The sequence below is a fragment of the Perognathus longimembris genome, chromosome 2, assembly GCF_023159225.1.
Source record: "Perognathus longimembris pacificus isolate PPM17 chromosome 2, ASM2315922v1, whole genome shotgun sequence".
NCBI lineage: Eukaryota > Metazoa > Chordata > Mammalia > Rodentia > Heteromyidae > Perognathus > Perognathus longimembris.
This window is the reverse complement of record NC_063162.1, coordinates 113,109,688-113,135,582: the sequence shown is the minus strand read 5'-3', so window position 1 is coordinate 113,135,582 and position 25,895 is coordinate 113,109,688. Positions and strand designations below refer to the sequence as shown.

General features: G+C 35.6%; 1 protein-coding gene across 1 annotated transcript in view; it reads left to right on the top strand.

Moving 5' to 3' along the window:
* Window positions 1–25,895, top strand: part of LOC125346970 (ATP-dependent translocase ABCB1-like) — a 323,723-nt gene that overhangs the window by 83,562 nt on the left and 214,266 nt on the right. The window contains exons 5-11 of the mRNA XM_048339947.1: window positions 5,818–5,977; window positions 14,192–14,243; window positions 17,190–17,381; window positions 17,644–17,815; window positions 20,144–20,268; window positions 21,902–22,073; window positions 25,302–25,415. Of these exons, the coding sequence (XP_048195904.1) occupies window positions 5,818–5,977; window positions 14,192–14,243; window positions 17,190–17,381; window positions 17,644–17,815; window positions 20,144–20,268; window positions 21,902–22,073; window positions 25,302–25,415 (987 nt within the window). The remainder of the gene's footprint in view (window positions 1–5,817; window positions 5,978–14,191; window positions 14,244–17,189; window positions 17,382–17,643; window positions 17,816–20,143; window positions 20,269–21,901; window positions 22,074–25,301; window positions 25,416–25,895) is intronic.

Below are 25,895 nucleotides of genomic sequence, written 5' to 3'. Positions count from 1 at the left end.
ATATGTTCACTTAAGTTTTTTGGTTTGCTTCGTTTCTGCTTTCTTTCTTTTTTCTTCCTTCCTTCCTTCCTTCCTTTCTTTCTTTCTCTCTCTCTTTCCTTCCTTCCTTCCTTCCTTCCTTCCTTCCTTCCTTCCTTCCTTCCTTCCTTCCTTCCTCCTTCCTTCCTTCCTTCCTTCCTTCCTTCTTTCTTTCTTTTCTTCTTTCTTTTTTTCTTTCTTTCTCTCTTCCTTCCTTCCTTCCTTCCTTCCTTCCTTCCTTCCTTCCTTCCTTCCTTTCTTCCTTCCTTCCTTCCTTCTTTCCTTCTTTCCTTCCTTCCTTCAGTCTTGGGACATGAACTCAAGGCCTGAGCACTGTCCCTGGCTTCGTTTTGCTCAAGGCTAGCACTCTACCACTTGAGCCACAGGCCCACTTCTGGCTTTTTCTACATATGTGATGCTGAGAAATTGAACTTAGGTCTTCATGTATATGAGGCAAGCACTCTACCACTAGGCATATTCCCAGCCTGTTTTTTATTTGTTTGTTTTTGTTTTTTAGAGTAGAATGATAAATATATTTTGGATCACATACATTCATGAAGTTTTGTATATATGTGCATTAAAATCAATTTACAATTATAAATGCAAGATAAATTCATTTGTTTGCCCTAATAGCTATAAGATAATGTTTTATTAAAGAGTGAGTGGTTGAAACACTTAAGATTGCACTGTTCTTTCTTATTTTATTTTAAAAGTTATATTGTTATTATCTTTATGTAGTTGTACAAAGGAGTTACCATTCAATAGTTTATGTGTAAAATGCATCTTGATGAATGCCACCTTGTTCATCATTCTCCTTAATCCTTTCCAACCCATCCCCTTGCCTCAATTTTCTTAGTTTTACAGGATATGCATTGAATATTAGACTACATTCTTTCCAGCTTCCTCTCTTCATTCTTCTGCCCTCCTCCCTTTTATCTCCCCCCACCTTTCAAGTACCACTTTCTTGGTATTCATCGTAGTAGACTGTGAGCTAGTTTTTCTATGGAATTATACCATTTGAATTCTTCCCTGCAAATACCATATTTTGGTGAATACATTTTTATACATTTGCATACAACACTATTGTTTACTTGTACACTTATAAGTTAGTTCTGGCTTCCACATATGAGAGACAGCATGCATCATTTGTCTCTCTGTGCTTGACTGATTTCATTTCACATAATTTTGGAGGGAAGGGCAGTACTGCTACTTGAATTCTAGACCTTGTACTTTCTTGACAGGTACTCTATCATTTGAACCATAATCTCAGCCCTTTTCCCTCCAGTTATTTTCGATTAGATGTCAGGACTTTTTACCCCAGGCCCAACTGTATTCTTCCTATTTATGCTCTTATAGCTGGTATGATACGTGTAAATAACCACGCCCAATTTTATTGGTAGAGATAGGGTCTTACTTTTTGCTTGAGCTGCTGTTGAACCATAATCCTTCTATTCCCCATGTCCTGAGTAGCTGATTATAACTGATTATAACTTCTGACCCTCTGTTTCAGCCTCTTTAGGGCTATAATTTCAGGAATGAGAAGCTCCATTTCTTAAAACCATAGTGCTCAACTTACAATGTAAAATTTTTCTATTTTAGGTAATGTAACATATCTACTCTTTGGAGTTACTATTAGTAGTCCAGTCAAGGAAAAAAAGTCTGGAATTAGAATGGACCCATAAACACACATGCAAACATATATATATATATATATATATATATATATGAAAACACCATACTGTATGCCATGCATTATTGTAAATATTTTATATTTCATTTTTAAACATCTCTTTTTGATACTGCTGTTACAAAGACGCTGGAAGTTAACTGGCTCAGGATATATAGCAGGACCAGGGAAGAGGGACTGTATAGATGGACTTTTGAGCAAGTGTTCTAGTGCTGAGATGACTTTTCCTCTTGCCATGTTCATTATGTCCCACAGGAAGAAATCGATTCAGAGAAGTTACATATTCAAGACACAGAGTCACATAGCTATTACAGAAGAAGACCTAGGTTTTGTCTAGATAGGGACAAAACTGTAGTTGGTCTTGCTAGTTTATATTTAGTGAAACTGTTGCCTGTCTAGTATTGATAAATTCTTTATGTTGTTATCATCTGGCCATCTGGTCTTTGAAGACTTTCCCACCTGGATCAGTACCTGCCTTTCCATTGCAAATTGTCCTTCCAACTTGGGTGACTTTTATTGTTATTTGAGTAACCGCTCCTAGGATTTCACAACTGTAGTTATACACACACCTACCTGAACTTGGATTTGATCCCTACTCTGTTTTTCACTCTACAACAGAGGGAGCATCCAGTACCCTTTGATTTTTCTTTTCTCCTTGGGGTAAGGTTACCTCAAATAAACCTGTGACTCTTCTGCCTCAATCTCTTTAGTTCTAGGATTATAAGTATGAACAACTCCATTTCTTACAACTAGTCACTCACTTGAACTTTGGCTCCTATTTCCTATGCCTTCTTGAAGTCTGACATTGTTATTATTCTTTGTCTTCCATGTCTTCAGTCTCTGAATTGGGCTCAGCTCCACTGGCAAATCTGTTTCACATTCCAATCTTAGATCAGAGGACCATGCTATTATTAGCTCCCTCCCTCACAAGAATTGCTCTTTTCTGCCTCAGTTTCATCTTCTAGTCAGTCTGAACTCATTGGAATTTGGATTTTGTCTCCACTGCTCCCTCAGCTCTGTGTATATTTTAAAATTCTGTCTTGGCCTTAGCACGCATGACTGGTTACCACATTATTTTCTCTGTTTGTACTGTGATGATGCAGTGGCTGGTTTTCCTCCCAGCTTTGGTTCTTTGTGCCACCTTTGCCTATGAAAGTAGAGTGCTTCCATCCGTTATTTCAGTGATGATACTGGCCTTCCTCTAATGCTACATAGACACTTCCAAATTTTTTATAATCTTCATGCAAAACTCCTTTATTTCTACTCTACATTACTATCCATTTTCAGAATTATTCTCTAAGTTCTTTATTGAGAACTTTAGCATCTTACTGACTCATCTTCCCTTCACCTATGCCTGTTATCCTTCTATATCAAAAACTTTGTAAATAAGCCTATAGTCTACATTTGCCCTCTTCTATCAGAAGAAGCCCACCCAAATATACCTTAGTAAATTACACTTGTGTCTGAGACCCTTGGGCTTATTCTTTCAGATAAATTCTAAGTATAAACCACAGGTTTTCTTGACAGCTTTTTGGTTCTTCACAGTTTTGACCTTCCTTTATATTGTCATTCTTTTGACATTGTGTGTTCATTTCCTATTGGTGATATGGAAAAAATGAACTTAATTGCTTAAACGAGATAAAATTATTACCCTAGGAGTTTGGGGTGAGAGGGCTTACTGGGCTAAAAACAGCACGTCAGCAGTATTGCATTATTTCTGGAGGTTCTGATGGTGAATATGATGGAACTTGCATTTCTAGGCCAAGCACCCACTCCTTGCATCACTCCACCTCTTTCTTCAGTTACTTCTATTGCCCCCATTTCCCTCTTGGATACACTGTAACTCGTGATTACATTGGGGTCCACTCAAGTAATCTCTTCATTCCAAGGTCTTAAAACTGTAGAATCGTTAGGATGTATTTCCAAAGGTTCCTGGGGTTAGGATGTGGACATGTGTGTGTTGAGAAATAGTTCTGTCTACCATATCTGGGCAAGACTTTCTTTTTTTTTCTTATTTATTGTCAAAGTGATGTATACAGAGATTGCGGTTTCATACATTATGCCTTGGGTACATTTCTTGTATTGTTTGTTACCTACTCCCTCATTTTTTTAGCCACTCTTCCTTTCCACTCCTCTTCTAGTTTTGCACTACAGAAGATCTACCCATGGTATATGTATAATATCACATAAGTTCATTCTTTCAAATACATTTATGCTTTGCTTTTAGTATGTACAATGAAAAGTTAGATTAGAGGCTGATATTGGGATTAGAGGCTGATATGGTAGTTCCAACCAGCTTGTACACAGAAATTCACAAGCCTCCATATCAATAGAAAAGGCTGAGCGTAAATGGCACATATGTAAAGAGAAGGATTGTGATCCAGGCAAGCCTCTGGAAGGAGGAAAGCCAGACCCTATCTAAAAAATAAGCAGGTCAAAATGATCTAGAGGTGTGACTCAAGCTTTAGGGCTCCTATCTAGCAAACATGAAGCCCTGATTTCATGTACAGTATTGTCTAACTTATTGTACATGTTTAGCTATCCATGTACGCTGAAAGTTAAGGTTAAATGGATCCTTTCTCTTTCTTTACTGACAAGCTTGATATTTTGTACAATTAATAGAGTCATTAAGAGAAGATACATAGTTTCTGAGAATTCCATCCTCCTTTGTATTTGTTGTTTTTAGTCTTCTTGTTTTTTTTTGTTTTAAATAAAAGATGACAAAAAATCTGGCAAAATTAGTCCTGCATCTCAATGAAGCATGAAATATACCCAAATATCATTATCCTCTTAATGTTACAATTTGTAAAGGAATGAATGTTATGGAGCTGTGGAAAGTTATGTCATCCACCCAAACTTAAGCTTACATGATTACATGTTTGAGAGATTAAAAAAAGCTTAAAATCAAAGAACCTACATATTGTCAGGCCATTTATTCTTTTTTTTTGCCATACATTAACTACATGAAACTTTTCTTTCTCTCCTGCTGATTGCCACTCGTTGTTGCTCATAGCCATTCTGCTCTCTATTTTTACATTTGGCAATTTGGTATTTCCCTCCTTACTACTGTAAGTTCCTTGTTATGTGACTTTATTATTAGAGTCTCTCTCTACTTGAAATTTATATAAGCTCTAAGATCTTGCTTTCTGATTCTTTGTCATTTGTCTCTGTTTTGGTTTCCATTTTGTTCTTACAACCAAGATTGTTCAGGTCCTTTCCTCTGTAATTCCAAACCTCCTGCTGATGGCTAGATCTGGCCAAGTGTACATCTGTGACCACATTCCTTCTACCTTAGGGTTTACCCATAGACACACACAGCTGGCTTAATTTTCTTGTGATATTTTTTCCTGGTTTGAAAAGGGATCATTCGGGTTGTTGTTTTCTTTCAATTCTTTAGCCACTACCTTGATGTATACAGGAGAAATTCTAATTGTTTCCCACGTGTTGTGAGTCCATTTTTCTCACCGTCTCTTCCTCCTTTCATTTTTTTTCTGATCCAGATAAGTATTTTTCTATTTTATGAGTTGTCTATAATGAAGAAATTTGTATATTTGTGCTTGTCATTCATTAAGATCGTATTTTCTTCTCAGGAAAAATATTCTCTTTAATGGGACTCATTCTTTCTCTCTGCCTCCTCCATTACTGAAGCTTAATTTTGTTAAAATGATTTTATATTTATTCTAATTGCATTGTGCACTAGACCTTTAACCCAAGAGATTTTGTTTTAAGTAACAGAATGTTTCTTCAGTGGTTTCCTTAGAAGGACCTTTGGCATTTCATGTTTTCCTGTGAGATGAAAACTAACCTCTATTCTTAGAAACCAAAGCAGAAATACAATATGCTTCCTGGAGTTTCAGTAAAGACCTATAATTTTCATCAGATCTCACATAATAAAGGATAAATAGAGCCTAATTGGAAGAGTTAGGTCAGAACTCAGTCAAATGCCTATTTATGATTGCATAGTTATAGATCAACAAAGCTAGAGGGTTGCTTAATCTAGAACAGTAACATTAGTGGTATGAAAATGTTGGATTTACCAACCATTTTGAAGACAGACCCAACCATCAACACACACGAAACATGCCTCTGATGTTTATTCTTCTCTCTCCTAGTTTCGCTATGCAGGTTGGCTCGACAGGCTGTACATGGTCCTGGGAACTTTGGCTGCTGTTATCCATGGAGCTGCACTCCCAGTCATGATGCTGGTATTTGGAGACATGACAGATAGCTTTGCAGATGCAGGAAATAGTTTACCAGACAACATTACTGAAGGTAAGTGTTGTTTGTGATAATGATGTCCTAGAAACTTGCAGAAATCATTCACTTTAAATGATTTTTTGGAAAGGGAATATCAAATTCGAGAGACAAAGGATAACAAAATAAACAACTCCAAAAGCAATACTTACAAAACCATTTGGCGGAGGGGAAAGGGGAGGGGGGAGGAGGAAAATGAGGGAGGAGATAACAAATTGTACAAGAAATGTACCCACTGCCTTACATATGAAACTGTAACCCCTCTGTACATCACTTTGACAATAAATAAGTAATTATTTTAAAAAATAAAAATAAATGATTTTTTTGGCTGAGTGTGGTGCTCATGCCAGTAATCCCAGCTACAAAGGTGGTGGAGATTGGGATATGATGGTTTCAAGCCAGCCATGCAACCACAACTGAATAATAAAACTGGTTGTCATTCCAAATAGCCCAGTTCATGGAGGCAGGATGATTACATTCTGAGGAAAAGCAAGATACTCTCTGAAAAACAACTAAAATACAAAACAGTAGAGCTAGGCATATGGCTTCAGTATTGTACATCTATGCTCTAAGTTCAAAATATTCAATACAGTAAAAATATTATATATTACATATTTTAATAATATTTATAAGGCCCTTCCTAATTAAAAATATTGTATATTTGGCTGATAATAAAGGAGATGTAAACAACTCCCTTAGACAGTGGCAGAATGAATGAATCAGAAATAATTTGTAACACACACAGTAGTAATTGTGGGGAGGTAGGTCCATAGATCTCAGTGTCAATCTTCAGGTCAGCTCCACTCAACTATAGGTTCAACCAATCTACAACTCTCTTTGCACTTGTGTGGTGGAAATGTTTCATATACCTGTTTTAGAGAGATCTTGAAAATATAGAATTGCCACTTAGCTTTCAATGATCCCTCACTATTTGGGCTTCTAAATAACTGATGCTGCCGATCCATCCCAGGGCCTTTGATATCAATAGCTGGAATTTGACATCTTTGCTGATGCTATGAATATCTCTCCCATGAAATGCACATAAAAGCTCATGCAATTTGGGGTCCATGTAGAAGTTTGACACTTGTTCACAGATTCTGGAAACCAATCCTTCGTGATGCTGAGAATCTTGTTTACATTGAAAGATGATGACTTCAATTTTGTGAAAGCAAGTAGTGAATTGGGTCCCAAAATATACAGTAGGTTGAGCTATGTAAACATCCTATGCATTTGTTACCTTCTTCCAAAGCTTTGCACTAACCTGCAAATGGTTTATTGTACTCCATTTTTTTGCCCGTACCAAGCATTAAACTCAAAGCCTTACAATTGATTGTTGGGCATGCTCTCTACAGCTTGAGCCATAATTTTGCAGGTTATTTTGTAAATAGAGTATTGAAGTGTTTTTTTGTTGCCTGGAGGGCTTTGGACCATGACTGTCTAGATCATAGCTTCTTGAGTAGCTAGAATTTTAGGAATGAGCCAACAGAAACTGGTTGCTATATCACTTTTGCTTTGAATCTTTCTTTTATACGGTTCATCAAAAGCAAGTCCTCATGCTTCTTAAATTCACTGGTTCTTTTACACCTGTATGTTGCAAATTTGTGTTCTGTTAGCTCTCTTACTAGTTTATTTTGGAATAATCAAATCTTTCAATACTGTCTAGTAGCTTAGCAGACCTAATCTGTGTCTTTCGGCCTGTTGTGACCCTATCTATATTTTAATGAAATCGAAACACAAACACTCTTCTAACAGCATGAGTGGTGTTAACGCATCATGCTGTGCTGTTTTCGCACACTATATTTAGGAACAGCTGTTGAACTCATCTATCAAGAAGGAAACTGTAAGTTATTATTCAACTACAGTAGCTGAGGCCAGCCTTGGAAGAGCAAACCTTCTGTTGTCAACATTGCTGATTTCTAGTGGGCCAAAATAAACTAAGCTTGTGTATCAGTCATGGTTTTTTTTTTTTCTCACTGTGATAAATACTTGGGTGAAAGAACTTAAAAGGAGGAAAAGGGCTAGGTATAATGGCTCATGCCTCTGATCCTAGCTACTGAGGAGACAGAAATCAGGAGGGTCACACTTTGAGGCCGGTCTGAGCAAAATGTTAGAAAGACTCTATGTAACAAAAGAACCAATTACTGTTTTTTACTACTGTAATCCTATCTATATTGAAGGACTAGATGGGAGGATCATGATTCCTGAAGGTGGCTTAAAAGAAAGGTGAGACCAAGTGTGTAGATAAAGCCCAAATGGCAGAGCAAAACAATAACAATATTACTAACAACAACAAAATTATGATTTGTTCCACAGCCTCAGGCATGTCAATCTAAGAGCATTTGGAACCATTGATTTGGGCCTCAGTCAAGGCTGGATACTATGACAGGAACATGTTTTACAGATGTTGCTCATATTATGCTAGACAGGAAGTAAATAGACTGAAAGAGGCCAGGGGAAAAATGCCATTAAATGTGTGCCCCTATCAGCCCATTTCCTCCAATTATGTTATACTCCTGAAAATTTCCATCACTTCCCAATAATAGCATCAAATTATGAATCCATCTGTGATTAATTCACTGATTGGATCAGAGCCACTGTAATCCAATTATTTCTCAATTTTTATATCTGTCAGATGGAAACCAGCACTTACATACATGCAACTTTTGGGGGAGACATGTCTTACCCAACCTGTAACAAATGTTTATAACACTTGATGTTTTCTCAACATTTATATTGTGTATTATTTCCATCTAAAAGTAAAAAACTAACCAATAGTCTGAGTATGTTTTTAAATTAAGCTAAGCTACAATCAGCTTTCTGAGTTTGGTTACTTCTACTATATAACCCAGAGAGCTTCTGGCTTTTTCTACTAAAATAAAGACTTAGATTAGTATTGATCTATTAGTATTTCACTATAATTATTGGTTTGGGCAGTAGCCCTATGAATACCATATGAACTTTTCAGAGTCTGGGTGCTGACCCTTAGCTCTTTTTGCTCAAGGCTACTGCTCTAGCACTTTAACCAACTGCTTCGCTTCAGTTTTTCTGATGGTAAATTAGACAAGATTCTCATGGACTTTCCTGCCTGGGCTGGCTTTGAAACACAATCTTCATATTTCAGCCACTTGACTAGCTAGGATTACATGCATGAGCCACTAGCACCTGGCATGCATTACTTTTATAAGTATCTTTTTTATAAGTTACTAGAATGTATGTTTGCTAAGGTTATTTCAGCTTGGGAATTTTGATTTTGTGAAACCTATCTCCAGGTTAACATTTTGTGAAGGCCACATAGTAGAGGGAAAAGCTATATGCCTAGGAACTACCAATTAATAGAGGTTGATTAGAAGAATAGATGTGATGATTAAAGGAGGTCTCAAGAATAGATGCTTTCATTTTGGTCTTTAGTTAGCAGATTATGCCCAGGTTTTATTGTGATTACTGCACTTTGACCCTGCTGAAGCACAAGTCAAACAAACTTGGTAACAGAGATGGCATTGTTGTACATGCAAACACAGAGGAGCAAATTCTCTCTCTCTCTCTCTCTATATATATATATATATAGAGAGAGAGATATATAGAGATAGAGATATAGAGATATCTATATCTATATCTATCTATCTATCTATCTACCTATCTATCTATATATATATATAGAGAGAGAGAGATTTACCTTTTGAGGCACATGAAAATAACTATAATTAGAGGCCCCTATTGCTAAATACCATTTGTATCAGTTCTCTAGTACATTAGTACATTAGTATTAGAATTCTATACTAATGTATAGAATTAAGAAAATTAGTACAGGTTGAACATTGCCAATCTGAAAATCTAAAATTTTCTAAGATCTGAAAACTTTGAATATCAAACCTCACTTGGGATTTTGAACTTGGATTAGAGATGTCCAGGTGTTTTAAAAAAAAGTCTATGTGAATATTCCAAATTCTGAAAAATCCAAAATTTGAAGTACCTAGTCCTAAGAAATTTAGGTAAGTGATATTCCACCTAGCATAGCAAAGAGGAAAAAAAAACATGTATTCTGTTCAACTTAAAAAAAATGGGTCTTGATTTGGTAGTAAAACATACTTGTGAAAACTATTGCTATTTAGAAATGTTTCCTGAGTAGATAGAGGAGATAAAAAATACACAATGGGTTTTCCAGGATTGGTTATGAGAAATATGCTTGCCTGGTTATTATATATTTTGTTTTATATTTGAAAATATGGTTCTGAAGAAATCTCAACTCATTTAAGTGAAAATTTAATCTTGTAAACTTTTCTGCTTATACTGTCATAAGGTAAAGCAGTTAGTAGTCACTCCTCCATCTGTTGCTAGGACTCTGTATTTCTTTCATTGCTTTCTTACTTTCTGTGTTATCCTTTAATGTACTTTCCCCATGGTTTCTGGCTTAGGTTGCTATTTTCTCTGTATCTGTCATCCTGTACTCAGAGGTAAGGGAAGGTGTTTTTTTGTTTTTGTTTTTGTTTTTGTTTTCATTCCGGAATTTAACTCTAGCATCTGGCTCAGGACTTCTAAGTATTTACAGCTCAATTCTCTCAAGAACCTCCTGGAGGGTCATACTCTGAGTACTTATTGGACATTTTCAGTTAAAATCCTATACACTGTGATATAAAAATATTGAACATTGGGGGCTAGGAATATGGCCTAGTGGTAGAGTGCTTGCTTTGTATAAATGAAGCCTCAGGTTCAATTCCTCAGCACATGTATAGAAAAAGCCAGAAGTGGCACCGTGGCTCAAGTGGTAGAGTGCAGAGAGAAGCCAGGGACACTGCTCAGGCCTGACTCCCCCCAAAATATTCAAGACTGAACAAATTAGTATCTTCTTTTGTCTTTCTACCCCACCTCAATTGAGGACATATTTTTGGCCATGATACCATCATTTCCAAGTGCTTTGGCTTGAGGTCTTTGGTCAATTTTACTATCTGCTTCATTCTATCCATGGCTAAGTCTTGTAGGTAACCTTTCTCTTTAATCTTATATTTCCTTTCTTTTCTTTTCTCATTCAGGCCTTCTGTCCCTGTATAATCAAAATAGCAAAATTCCCTTAGTCTACATTCAAGATAATCTTATATATTGCTGAATGCTAAATTATACTCAACCATACTTGTAATTATATCCATTTTGCTCAAAACAAACTACTGAATGTTTGCTAATCTATATGCATTTACCATACCTACCTGGTTGGATTACCTTTCCAACCACGTCTACTTTGTTATATCCATAAAATACACCCATACCACATCCAAATGGGCTTCTTTATTTTCAAATATACTGCCAACCTTTTCCTCTAGCATTTCTTACCCTGACAAAAATATTTTTCTTTCCGTTTTTTCTATCAGGCTTTCTGATAGGATAGCCTAGCAGACTTATCTGACCAAGGCCATCAATTACTGTATCCTAGGTTTTTGCACTGGCTGCAAGATTTAAAAATATGCCTCCCTATTGGTCCAGAAGTTTTGACTATAATAATTTAGCCTGTAAAATAATTGACATATGTATCTCTATATTCATAAGTGTATTGTTGTAGCATTGTTTGTAACAGTAAAGTGTGGGAAACAAAAATGAAATGAAAAAAATGGCATATGCAGATATTGACATGGGAAATTGGCCACTGGGAGTTGAATGAGATTACATGTTTAAAAACTAAATGGAAGCAGTTTCTGGTGGCTCATGCCTATGATCCTAGCTACTGAGGGAGGCTGAGCTCTGTGTATCTTGGTTCAAAGCCAGCCCAGGCAGAAAAAGTCCGTGAAACTCTTAACACCAGTTTATCAGCAAAAAACCAGAAGTGGAGCTCAAGTGGCAGGGTACTAGCCTTGAGCTGAACAAGCTTAGGGACAGCGCCCAGGCCCTGAGTTTAATCCCTAGTGCATGTACATATACACATATACACAAACAACAACACACACACACACAAACACAGCTAAGGGGATGGTGATCTAGCTCAGTGAAAAAGCACTTGTCTGGCAAGTGCAAGGCCTTGAGTTTGGTCCTCAGCTCTGCAAATAACAAAACAAAAACCCAAACTAAGCTAAATGTGTATCTATGTATTTGTACTGATATACACATGTATACCTAAGAGATCACCTGAAAATACACACAAATATATTGGAACACTAGTTGTGTATATTTGGGGGGGGGTACAAGGTTGTGTGTGTGTGTGTGTGTGTGTGTGTGAGAGAGAGAGAGAGAGAGAGAGAGAGAGAGAGACCAATGGATTCTAGACCTAGAAGAGAACCCTCAAAATGCTCTACAAAGTCTACTGATAAGAATGTTAAATGAAAAGTTTGAATCTCTTCAGTCAACTATTCTAAAGCGTGAGGAGGCAAAGCAAAAATTAATGGGGAATTTCATGGCCTCCACAAATAGAAAGATAATTGAACTTCAAGAGTCAAATGAAAAGATAGTTACCCAGCTAGGAGTTGAGAGACAGCACTCAAAACCAAATCAATGAAGTAAAGAAGTCCATGCAGGACCTAACAGATAGTATAGCAAGGACATGGAGATCATTAGGAAAGTCCAGTCAGAAAGAAAAGAGATTCGGAATCAAGTAGCTAGCCTATAGTCCCGACTAACTGAAGCAGAGGACCGAATCTCAGGAGCTGAAGATTCCCTAGAATCTATGGAGAAAAATAAAAAATCAATACAAAACCAATCCAATTGACAAAACAGATCGCTCCAGGAGATTCAGGACTCAATCAGGAAGCCCAATTTAAGGATAATAGGTATTGAGGAAAACCTGGAGAAGGAAATTAATGGAATAGGCAACCTATTTAACAGAATATTAGCCAAGAACTTCCCAAATATCCAGAAGGATAGGCCTATACAGATACAAGAAGCATTTAGAATCCCAAACCGACCAGACCAGAATAGGACATCCCACTGACACATTGTGATCAAAACAGGATCAGTAGAGTCTAAGGAAAGAATCCTTAAAGGTGTTAGGGAGAAGAAAACAATCACATATAAAGGAAAAGCAATCAGAATTACCCCAGACTTCTCAGCAAAGACCATGAAAGCAAGGAGAGCCTGGAATGAGGTATGCCAAACCCTAAATAAAAATAACTACCAATCAAGAATATTGTACCCAGATAAACTCTCATTCATAGCCAAAGGTCAAATAAAAGTCTTCCACAGTAAGGAAAAACTGAAACAATATATCTCCACCAAACCAGCTTACCAGAAAATCCTCAAAGATGTTCTTTACAGTGAAAATAATAAAGATCCCAATGCAGACAGAGAAATGAACCCTAAATAGTAAGCCAGAATATCAGAACAACAAATGGGAAGACACAGCCTTTAACAAGGTAGGGATAATGAAAGGAACAAATGATCAGCTCTCAATCCTATCTCTCAACATTAATGGACTTAATTCGCCAATTAAACAACATAGGCTCATAACCTGGATCAAAAATCAAGATCCATCTTTCTGCTGCCTACAAGAGACACATCTATCCAGCAAAAGTAAACATCTTCTTAAAGTGAAAGGCTGGAATCAAATCTATCAAGCAAATGGTCCCCATAAGCAGGCCAGAGTTGCAATCCTAGTATCAGACAAAATTGACTTCAAATTAAAAAAGTTAAGAAGGGATAAAGAAGGTTACTATATACTAGTAAAGGGATCTCTCCTACAGGAAGATATAACCATCCTAAATATCTACACACCAAATACAGGAGCACCCAACTTCATCAAACCAACACTACTGACTCTAAAAACACTCATAGACCCAAACACATTGATAGTTGGGGACTTTAACACTCCACTGTCACCTCTGGACAGATCAACACATCAAAAACTGAACAAAGAAACCACAGAACTAAACAATTGCATAGGCCAACTAGACTTAATCGACATCTACAGAATATTCCACCCAGCAACAACAGAAAACACATTCTTCTCAGCAGAACATGGAACATTCTCCAAAATAGATCACATCTTAGGGCACAAAGAAAATCTGTACAAATTCAGAAGGAATTTCTTTTTCTAAATAAACAATTGAATTTAATCTGTCTGTAGTTGCACAGAGGCAGTTGGAAAGTATTTAAATGGATGTCATAATGTTTATAAACAATTCGACTATTTTTAATCTAAACTATTTGACATATTTTTATCTAAATTATTAATGGAAATGTGTTTGATTCATTTGTATGTGCTGAAATTAAATGGAGACAAAGGAGACATAATGATATGTTTGTTTTGTTATGTTTTAGATCTATTCAACAAAACTGAGATTCTGGAGAAACTGGAAGAAGACATGACCACGTAATTAGACATTTTTCTTACTGTTGTTTCATTAAACTTTTCTATATTCACTCAGTTATAACATTATCATGAAGTTTTGAGGAAAACGATACCATTCTTTGTTTTCAAGAGAGATACAATGTGGAATGTTTTTAAAGCAAAAGATTTGCTGCATACAAAGTATTAACATTAAAGTTAAGCCTAAATTAGGACAATGTGTACATTCATAAATATAGAAATAAAATATATAAAGAAATTCTAGAACTTCTAAATAGTATTTGAAAATACAGTTGAATTATGAATTATCATTTTCAATTAGTCTGCAATATTAGTTTATGTCATGTCTACTTTTAGTCATGATAGGATAAGATCAGCCAAGAGGACTTTACTTAACTCAGTGTATCTCCTACTACACAATGAAATAAGATACCCCAAAAATTAGTCTGAACTCACCACAAAAACTTTTGTTAATGATTTATACATCAGGAAGTTAACTCCTAATAACAGCTTATAACAGATGTTCAAAGGTATATGTGAGTGATTCCTATGGTAATCATCCTATATTATCCTATAGTTGACCAGACAGTTTTGAAAAAAGTGGAGGAATTTGACTATATTGTGAAAGAAAAGAATAAAATACCTCAAATTATTGTAAAGAGGCATTGTTTCTTACATTGGGAAAATTTGAATATCTTAGTTGTTTAAAACCTATTATGTTAAAACAAATTGCTGCTTCTCAGAGCATAAATTTTGTTTTTTTTTTTTTTTAGCACTAAGACTCGTTTAATGGCGGCTGTAAATTTTGTTTCTTAAACAGGATTCCTCCTCGCTCTCTCTTACTATACCATTAATACTCAGAAAATAATTAACTGTAGATAATTATATTAAATATAAATATATTTACAAAATATTATAATACTATATAGTATATAGTATTATGACTATATGGGTAATATAATAAACATATATTATTATTTTATATTATATAATTTATTTTATATTATAAAATACATAGTTATTTTGTAAACATGTTTATTCTTTCAATATATAAGTATATTAAAATTATGTCTTCTATGTTCTAGTTATATCTCTTATAATTTGTAAGTTACAAAATCGACCTGTAGGAATGTTTTAAAAGTATGATTCCTGAATGCACAAAGAATTGTGAGCAATATATATTAAAGCCCATTTTACAATTTCTGCATCTATTGTTAGAAGCCAGCAAGAATTTGAAAATGTTTTATGACTTTCTTTACCTAAACAATACTGTCTTAGTGAGATACACTAATGATTCCTTTCTAAATAGAAATATACAGCAAGGAAACACTAACACAACCTTTATAAAAATCAGATCATGTTTATCTAAATATCTTTATGGTTCTGATTTGTTTATGTGTTCAATTGTTAGAGATTTAAAAGGCAAGGATATACTTTAGTACTGTCAGTCAGTTTGGAAAATGTACAGTTTTGTTTTTTAGTTTTCACTTAATGTCTAAGTTGTACCAGATTAAAATTAGCCCCAAGTCTGGGGGGACCAATTGCATATCTTGCCTCTACTTTCTGACAAATTTTGTCACTTCTTTGCATTACTCAGTGTTCAGAGAGCATCTCAACAAGGCTGTCTGCCAATGTTGACATAATGAAAGCAGACAAGAGTACACTGAGAGATCTCACCTGATGCCCCTACAAATAACACAGTCTTTCATAATTGTTTTTTTTTTTGGCCAGTCCTGGGCCTTGGACTCAGGGCCTGAGCACTGTCCCTGGCTTCTTCCCGCTCAAGGCTAGTACTCTGCCACTTGAGCCACAGCGCCGCTTCTGGCCATTTTCTGTATATGTGGTGCTGGGGAATCGAACCTAGGGCCTCGTGTATCCGAGGCAGGCACTCTTGCCACTAGGCTATATCCCCAGCCCATCTTTCATAATTGTTGACATTCTCTGTATATTTACTGTTTGCTAGGTACTAGCCCAAATATGTATTTCACATTACTGCCGTACTTTTTTTTGTTTGTTTTTTAAAATTTGTGCCAGTCGTGGAGCTTGAACTCAGGGAGTTAGCACTGACACTGAGCTTTGGTGCTGAAGGCTTGTGGTATACCACTTGAGGCACGGTTCGAGTGCTGACTTTTTTTTTCCTGGTGGTTAATTAGAGATAAGAGTCCTAACAACTTTCCTTCCCCATCTGGCTTCAACCTATTATCCTCAGATCTCAGCCTTCTGAGTAGCTAGAATTATAGGTTTCAGCCACCTGCACCCAGGTTTCTGTTTTTAATCTCTATTTTACTAATTAGAAATTTGAGGCTTTAGAAAGGCTAGGCAAGCTGGGTTGTGGTGGTTCATGTCTGTAATCGTAGATACTCAGCAGGTTGAGATCTGATGATAGCCATTCAAAGCAGCCTGGACAGGAAAATCCATGAGACTCCTATCTCCAATAAATTAACAACAACAACAACAACAAAGCCAGAAGTGAGACTGTGGCCTAAGAGTAGAATGCTAGCTTTGAGCAAAAGAAGCTCAGTGACAGTACCCAGGCCCAGAGTTCAAGCCCCAGGCCTGGACCAAAAAAAAAAGAAAGGAAGAAAGGAAGGAGGGAAGGAAGGAAGAGAGGAAGGAAGGAAGGAAGGAAGGAAAGAAGGAAGGAAGGAAGGAAGGAAGGAAGGAAGGAAGGAAGGAAGGAAGGAAGGAAAGAAGGAAGGTAGATTAGGCCTGGCCTAATATTAGGCTGTCGTAATATTACACAATAGCTGAGAACTGTACAAAAGTAAAAATCACTGTTAACCATTCCTCCCAGACTGGTGCAAATATAGAGGAATGCTGACCAGCAACTTGTTACAACTCCTTTTTATATGTTAAAGATGAGCAGATATCCAGATAACTGACAAAGGAATACTGGGTGATCTTTTTGAGGGTGTTAACATTGATTGCAACTGGAACAGTATATGTGGTGTTCTTTGTTTGTTTGTTTAGGTATGCCTATTATTACACTGGAATTGGTGCTGGTGTGCTTGTTGCTGCATACATTCAGGTGTCATTTTGGTGCCTGTCAGCTGGAAGACAAATTAACAAAATTAGGAAAGAGTTTTTTCATGCTATAATGAAGCAGGAGATAGGCTGGTTTGATGTGCATGACGTGGGAGAGCTTAACACCCGGCTCACAGAGTAAGTACCTAGTTTAATACATACCTTCAATCTGATTCTTATTCTAAAGGAAACAAAACAGATATCATTAGATCTGTCAGCAATGTCAGTGCTTCACACAGGAGTAATTACAATACTAAATGTATATGAGCAGCAGCCATGTCTCATGAACCTTCTTTCACCTTATACTCTCAAGGTATGGGGGTGAGGAGTGCATGACTGACACTGAATGAGCATTTCAGGAGGAAAATTCTGCATTATCTCTTAACACTCTCTTTTCTAGTGATGTCTCCAAAATTAATGATGGAATTGGTGACAAAATTGGAATGTTCTTTCAAGCAATGGCAACATTTTTTGCTGGTTTTATAGTAGGATTTACACGTGGCTGGAAGCTAACCCTTGTGATTTTGGCCATCAGCCCTGTTCTTGGACTGTCAGCTGCTCTCTGGGCAAAGGTAGGTGATGCCGGTGTGTTCGGATTTAAACTCTATGACCTAATGAAAAGGTTCTTCAACTATAAAAATTTTAATTATGCATTCAAAACTTGTTTTAAATCTTTAAAAATCAGAAGAGGAGAAAGAAGGAAAGAGTTCTTAAATCTCATCCTCCACTTCCATAAAAAAATGACATAACTCTGAAAATCTGAGTTCTGTAGTAGACAATGCCATATTCACTTATCAAGATAAGATTCAAATTCAGTGAACAATTAATATACTATTGAATCAACATTTTTAATTTTTAATGTTTTGGGTTAAATATTTTGTTCACTTTGCAAATCGAGTTTTGTCATAGTTGTAAATGTCTATGTGTTATACATACTTAAACCCATCAGTATAAAAGTAATTTATGAAAATATCCTCTATTCCTGTACACGTGTAAATCCCTATCTTCCAGTTCTCTCTCTCAATCATAAACTGGGGACAGAAGAAATAGTCTTCCTTCCTCTCTACACAGCCTCTACTGATTTTGTAAAATTTATTTCCCTATCTACCTGGGCATATAATTCATTTGAATAAATAATTTATTATATGTACAGGTATTCGGTGGAGATATTATGCAATTATATTGCTTGAGTACTACATAACTTAGTGGGGTCAGAAATTCATGTAGCAAGATATATAAGTAATGGAAAGCTAGTCAAAGCTTATCTTAATAAGATATAAGTCAATCCATATGTATTAAGAAGCTTATGAAATTGTCCCTTAAAGGGTGGATACTGTTTCCATATTGCAAACAAAAGCTCTACTTTATGAAGTAACTGCTATGACCAGCAAATACATATGAATCTGAGATATAGGTATTATCTCATTTTATGAAAAATAAAATGTATATCTGAGGATTTTGTTAATGTGTTATAGTAGCACTAGTATAAGTGAGCACCTGGGGGTTATTTGTTAGCTGAAATATTTGGGGGGGAAATTCTTGTTGTTTGGTCAGTAATGGGGCTTGAACTCAGGGTTTGGGTGCTGTCCCTGAGCCTTTTTAGCTCAAGGCTGGTGTTCTAACACTTTAAATTCCTGTTTTTAGTTGATTTTCTCTTAGCAAGAACATTGAGCACGTTAGGTACAAATTCTTAATTTATTGAACAATTGCTTAAAATGAATTGATACTAATTCCAAGTTGAGAGCACAGACCATGTGTTTGATCTTTTAATAAAAAATTATGCGTTGTTTCATATATTTTGCTAAGGAAGACATTGGATATTTCCTCAGATATAAATTCTAATTTCAATTCTTTCATAGTTTTGGTATGATTTTAAATACATTTATTAAATTCTCTGTTTGTCAATTGTAATGAAAGAATACATACCATAGACTGTTTATCCTTTGAGCCCAAGTCTGTCCTGCCCAACTCAGGAACACCAAGACAAGTAGGTAAAACAGGAAGAGCCCCAGGCATAGCAAGCAATGTGCTCTGGGATGTTTCTTTAAACCCTTGTGACTAAGGCTTTCGTCTGCTAAGGAACACAGGTGTTCTTACTTGTATATTGAAGGATGCTACTAGGAGGAGCCATTATTATGCTTTTCTCCTACCAATAGATACCTGAAAATCTAACCTTGAGAAACCACCTACTTCCTTAGGAAACCGAGCTCAGAGACAGTGGGAGCTTTGAGAAATCCAGAGAAACCAAGCTGACCAAAGTAATAACACAAGGCACTGAATTTTAAAGGAACAATGGAGCCAAAGATCACCTGAATACCTTGCTAAGCCTTAAGAGGATTGTCATACTAAAATGTAGGATTTAAATAAGCAACAGAGTTTACCAACATAACAGATAAAATGTGTAGGATATAATAGAAAGTCATTTAAAAAACAAACAAGAAAATCACAGTACGAATGGAAAAACAAAATCATTTAACTGACCCAAACATTGATATAAATCAGATATTGGAATTACTTGATGATGATTTTAAAACATCTATTATTGAAGTGCTTTATTAATTACAAATTCTTTAAAGGAATTAGGAAAAATAAAATATCCAGGCCAAGACATTGCTTTTCCCTTAAGGTTTAGAATAAGGTAAGAGAATCTACTCTCACCATTTGTTTTCATCAAAGCATTGGTACTTGTAACTGATTACAATAGGCAAGCTAAGAATAAAGGTATATAAAGTCCAGTTATAAAAAGGGCAACAAATTTGTGCAGACATTTCAGGGAAGAGGCTATACAGTTAGAGACAGCTTAAAGAAGAATTTGATTCCTTACATGCTCTAATATGTTAGCAGCATCTGCCTATCTATAATATTACAATATTTAATTATATAAATTTTCATTTAAACAGATATTATCTTCATTTACTGATAAAGAACTCTTGGCATATGCAAAAGCTGGGGCAGTAGCTGAAGAAGTCTTAGCAGCCATTAGAACTGTTATTGCCTTTGGAGGACAAAAAAAAGAACTTGAAAGGTTTGAGCCTCTCTTTTTAGAGTAATTAAACTTGGGTCATCTTATGTGCCATTCTGGACGATAGAGTTAATTTTAAGAATGCTCTCAATAGAAATGTTTTCTTAAGTAACTTAATGGATGTTTTATTACATTACTAATATTCTGGAGAATTTGCAATTCTAGGTTTACTGTGCCTTACATCTGTGGGTTCAAGGAATTTTTTTGGAATTTTGTAAACAGAAAATGAGATGGAAATAATATCCTTGGCTATATCGTACATTACATATGTCTATTTTTTCCTTAGTGAGCTAATTTTTTATTCTCAAATATTGAATGTGTATTTTGCATAAAATCAATGGGGATATTTTAATGTCTTTTTATAGTCTTTCTTTATCCTCATTAAATAAACCTCATTCTCAAGAAGTGTAAACTCTAATGGAATGGAAAAAGTTAATTGTAATTAGCAAATTATCTAATACATTACTCAGAGCATTAATTGGGACACTAAAGTACTTTAGTCATAGATGGAGTTATTTAGAAAGGCATTAGATTATAGACTTTTAAAAATACTTTGAAATAAAATCAGTGAGTGTGCTGATGAGCATGAAGAGAAATTAAATATAGTAGATTAGGAGGTACATCTTTGAGATTTCATATAGACTGAGAACTAAGATTGGATGACTGGGAAGAAGAACCTTCCAAATTTCCTGAATACTTACTTTAAGTACTCCCCTCTGTCCAGGAGATCCACAGAGATTACGTGAAAGAGAAGAGATTCAGGTGGTCAGGGAGTAGAATGCAGGGGTCTTGTGTGCCAAAGAGAAAAGTAAGGAATTTATCCCAAGAGCACAGGAAAGGGATGAAGGTGTTAAACAAAGGAGTGATGCTCATGTGACTTCCTAAGATTATTTCTTCTTTAAGGGCTTGATGAATGGGCGAGAGCTGTCTAAGGTGAGATCTAGGACCAACGGGAGGGTTGCTGCTGTCGTCCAGTGGAGAAGGATTATAGATGTCCGATTTCAGGTCAAGGCAGGAGAAGGATAAGTTTCTTGAGAGTTAGAAATGATCAGAATTTTTGCTATCATCATCTTCAGTTTTCTGTTGCTTCTCAGTTCTTCTCTCATTCTTTTTTCATATAAGCAAGTCTTACTCTGACTTTGTCTTTAATGCCTCACCGTTCCTTCCAATAATAATTGAAGGAGGCAGAACAGGAGCAAAATGCCACCACTTCCTTAAGATACAGAGACTTAAATGCCTTTCTTGGTTAGTAGTTTCTGACATTATATCTCTAGTTTATTAATTAATAAAAGCTGAATGCTGATTTTGAAAACAAGACATTTTTCCATACCTCCTATTTTGTCTTATGCACAAAACAACACATATTTTATGTTTGTTAAATATTGCTTCACTTATTTCATTATTGCCAAGAGAAAGGACTTTAGAAGAAGATTCTCACATGAATAACTCTGTAAGTCTAAGTCTCGGTTTTCTCTTCACCAAGAAGGAAATGAAACAGTAATAACAATGTCAGACAAAAGGAGAAAATACATGCTTATATCAGGGTTGGGCACATTCTTACTACTCAGTAACCATCATTCAACACTGACATATTTCCATACCTTACAAACATATGAGATAATTTTCTTTCTCCCAGGTACAATAAGAATTTAGAAGATGCTAAAAGAATTGGGATAAGGAAAGCTATCACAGCCAACATTTCCATTGGTGCTGCTTTCCTGCTGATCTATGCATCCTATGCTCTGGCTTTCTGGTATGGGACTACATTGGTCCTCTCCGGTGAATATTCTATTGGACAAGTGCTCACTGTAAGTTATATAGGGATTATAAAAAGGAGTAAATCAGAATTAAAAATGACAAGGAAACTGAGCAATGTTGGCTTGAGTTGGAAAGAATACATTTGGTATTGAATACTACAAAAAGACATGCCTTTTTAAGCTAAAAGAAACTAGAAGCCTCCAGCAAGTTTTGTTGTCTTTTTTTCCTTTCTTTTGGAGATCTCCTGGACAATCTCTTTTGAAGCTCAAATAATACCAACATTACTAGTCTCATAAACATGAATTTTCATTTGATGAGATTATTTCTTTGTACCAGTCATGATACTAATTGTTTCATTTTCTGATTTTATATTCCCCAAAGTGGCAAAATGTAAATTTCAATTTACTTTCCAATTCTTTTCTATGAGTCTCATACATTTATGAAAGTATATACTTTAGTTATAAAAAATTCTATTGGAAACTTTTCTGCAGTATAGAGCTCTACAGAAGTCTTGACATTTTATTTTAAAGTATATTTATATATGTACATATATAAGATCTTTAAGTGGTTGTACAAAGGTATTGTAAAGCAGCTTATAGATACAATGAATTTTGATCAAGGTCCCTTACATTCTCATCCATCTACCCAATCAACCTCTTCCTTCACTTTTCTTACTTTTGTAGGATATAGAATTAAAAAAAAAATTTTTGTTTTGATCAGTTGTGGGGCTTGAACTCTGTGTTTGGGCGCAGTCCCTGGGCTCTTCAGCTCAAGGCTAGCGTTCTACCACTTGAGCCACAATGCCACTTACAGGATATAGAATTTTGACTGCATTTTCCCCCACTACTTTATGTCTTCATCTACATTTTCTGACCACACCATACCTCTTTTAAGTACCCATTTCCTGGTATTTATTTTCTTTGATTTATCCTTTCTAAGGAATCACACTGAATTCTTCTCAGAATCTACCATATTTCAGTTTATACATTTGTGTTATACTTGCCTCCTGCCTGAAGTATTTACTTTTTTATTTATAAACTAATCTAGCTTCTACATATAAGAAAAAAATGCAACCTTTGTCTCTCTGGCCCTGACGTACTTTCTTTGCAAATGATGTAATATCATTCTTGCTAATAGATGAGTAAAATTCCATTGTATATATGTATTACTTGTCTATTGAATGGTATTTGGGCTGCCTTGGCCATGGTGAATAGTGCTGCAATAAACACGGTTGTGCTGGTTCCAACTTGCCATTTTATGTTATCATCTTTCAATGAAATAATTCACAAACCAACCTCTATCTGTACCTTATTAGAAAATGTGGTATATTTCTTTTTCTTATGCCAAGAAGAGTATACTGTATTAATGACTGATCATATTTCCTTGAGTCTCAATATATTCCTTTTTTGTTGACATAGAATCAGACTATATAGCACAGACAAATCTAGAACATGCTATGTAGCCAAGGCTGGCATCAAACTCATGATCTTTCTGCCTTCTCTACATGCTTAGCAGAACAGCTACTTTTCTCAGGATTCACATTTGTAATATGATCATAATAATTGACTTTGGTTTTTATGAACTATTGCCTCACCCAACATTTGAAGCTGGTCATTTTGAAATGTCTTTTACCAAAGAATTCTTTTTTAGAATAGTGATGTGGTGGGTAAGCCTAGCTTCTAATGATATGTACATTGGCTAATACTGATGTATGTAAATATTTTATTTTACTTACTAGTAAAAATGAATACTTAATAAGAAAATTATCTGAGTGAAGCAAAACCTCCAATAATTTGTCTTTCAGACCTTCAAAAGACCAAAGAGTCATGACGTAGTATGTGCTTCATAATGTAAAAATATTTTATAAATATTTTCATCTGATATAACACACAGAAAGAACAGTCTTAGCCTATTTTAGCACCTGACATTCAAGACTATACAGTTTGAAAGAATAATTTAAAGACATCTATCCAGTTAATGAATATTCATCTAGAATTTGGATGTTAATTTTGTCATGTTTGTTTTCATTTTACCACTTGGTAATTTTAGTAAAAATTCTTAACACTTGAAGATATATGAAAATGTATTGAATTGAAACCCCCTTGTATACCTACTTAAAGATAATAATATACGTGTGTATACTCCCAACACTCAGGACACTTAAGTAGGAAGATTTCATGACAGACTGAACTATGTATGGAATTCAAGACCAGCTTAAACAATGTGACCTTATTTTCAAAACAATCACAAAAAAAGATGTGTTGTGATATGACTTTCCCAGAACTTACGTAATTGTTTCACTGAACAAGGAAGAGTAACTTTGCATTCTAAGAACACTAAATAAAAGTATTTAAAATTAACCCCATGCTTAGTCACATCTAAGACAGTACTACTCAGGAGGTCTAGGGGAAAAGTTCTCATACCCCATCTCAACCCACAGAAACCTGGCAGTGGTGGCACATGTATATCATTCCAGCTATGGGGCAAGTATCAATATAAGTGTAGGCTTAAATTGTAGTTCATAAACTAAGCTTATAGGCGAGCCTAGCCATAAATGCAAAGCTCTTTTCAAACAATGAATGCAGAAAAGACCAAAGATATGTCTGATGGGGTAGACAGTTACCTGGAAATTGTAAGGCCCAGACTTCAAATTTACATATTGCTGGGGCTGGGGATTTGGCCTAGTGGCTAGAGTGCTTGCCTCATATACATGAGGCCCTAGGTTCGATTCCCCAGCACCACATATACAGAAAATGGCCAGAAGTGGCGCTGTGGCTCAAGTGGCAGAGTGCTAGCCTTGAGCAAGAAGAAGCCAGGGACAGTGCTCAGGCCCTGAGTCCAAGCCCCAGGACTGGCCAAAAAAAAAAAAAAAAAAATTTACATATTGCCATATAAAATAGTATTTAAATCTTAACTTTTTACTCTCCTAATCAACAAATCATACTGTTTATCAGAACTTCAAACAAATCATATTCTGGGGAGGTAGGTAGGGGTGACTTGGCTAGATAATCTGTAACTTAAAGACCTCATAATCGTCACTTTTTTACATATATGGATGTATTCTCTTAATTATGAACATTGAAAATATTTTAACACCCAGCATTCTTATGTTGCTTTAAGAAATATACTCACTGTATCACGGATGAAACTGTAACCCCTATGTACTTCACTCTGACAATAAAATAAAATTTTAAAATGGAATTAATAATGTTGGAAAAGTATAAAAGGATAAAAGTTAAAAAAAAAAGCTAAGTAAACTTGTGTTTTCACATTCTCAGGTCTTCTTTTCTGTATTAATTGGGGCATTTAGTGTTGGACAGGCAACTCCAAACATTGAAGCATTTGCAAATGCCAGAGGAGCAGCTTATGAAGTCTTCAAGATCATTGATAATGTAAGTCTCACATGCTTATTTGTCCATCTACACAAAAGAGAGAAACAACTTGGTTTTAATTTTATCTAATTCTGCACAAAATGTCATTGAAAACTTGTTATTGTAATAATCTCCTAATACTTTTTTACTATTTAGAAGCCAAGCATTGATAGCTTCTCAACAAGTGGACACAAACCAGATAATATCAAGGGAAATCTGGAATTCAGAAATATCCACTTCAGTTACCCATCTCGAAAGGAAGTTAAGGTACCATGATAAATGATTAAGCTATTCAATGAACAATTTCTGATACTTCCCCTTAGAGATTTTTTAAAAGGAAAAAGTGTATCTGAATGGATGAAGGTGTCAGTTCACACTTTGTATCTCTGAATTGTCTTCTTGCTTACTTCTCGCTCTACTTGGTAGATCTTGAAGGGACTCAACCTGAAGGTGCAGAGTGGCCAGACGGTGGCCCTGGTTGGCAATAGTGGCTGTGGGAAA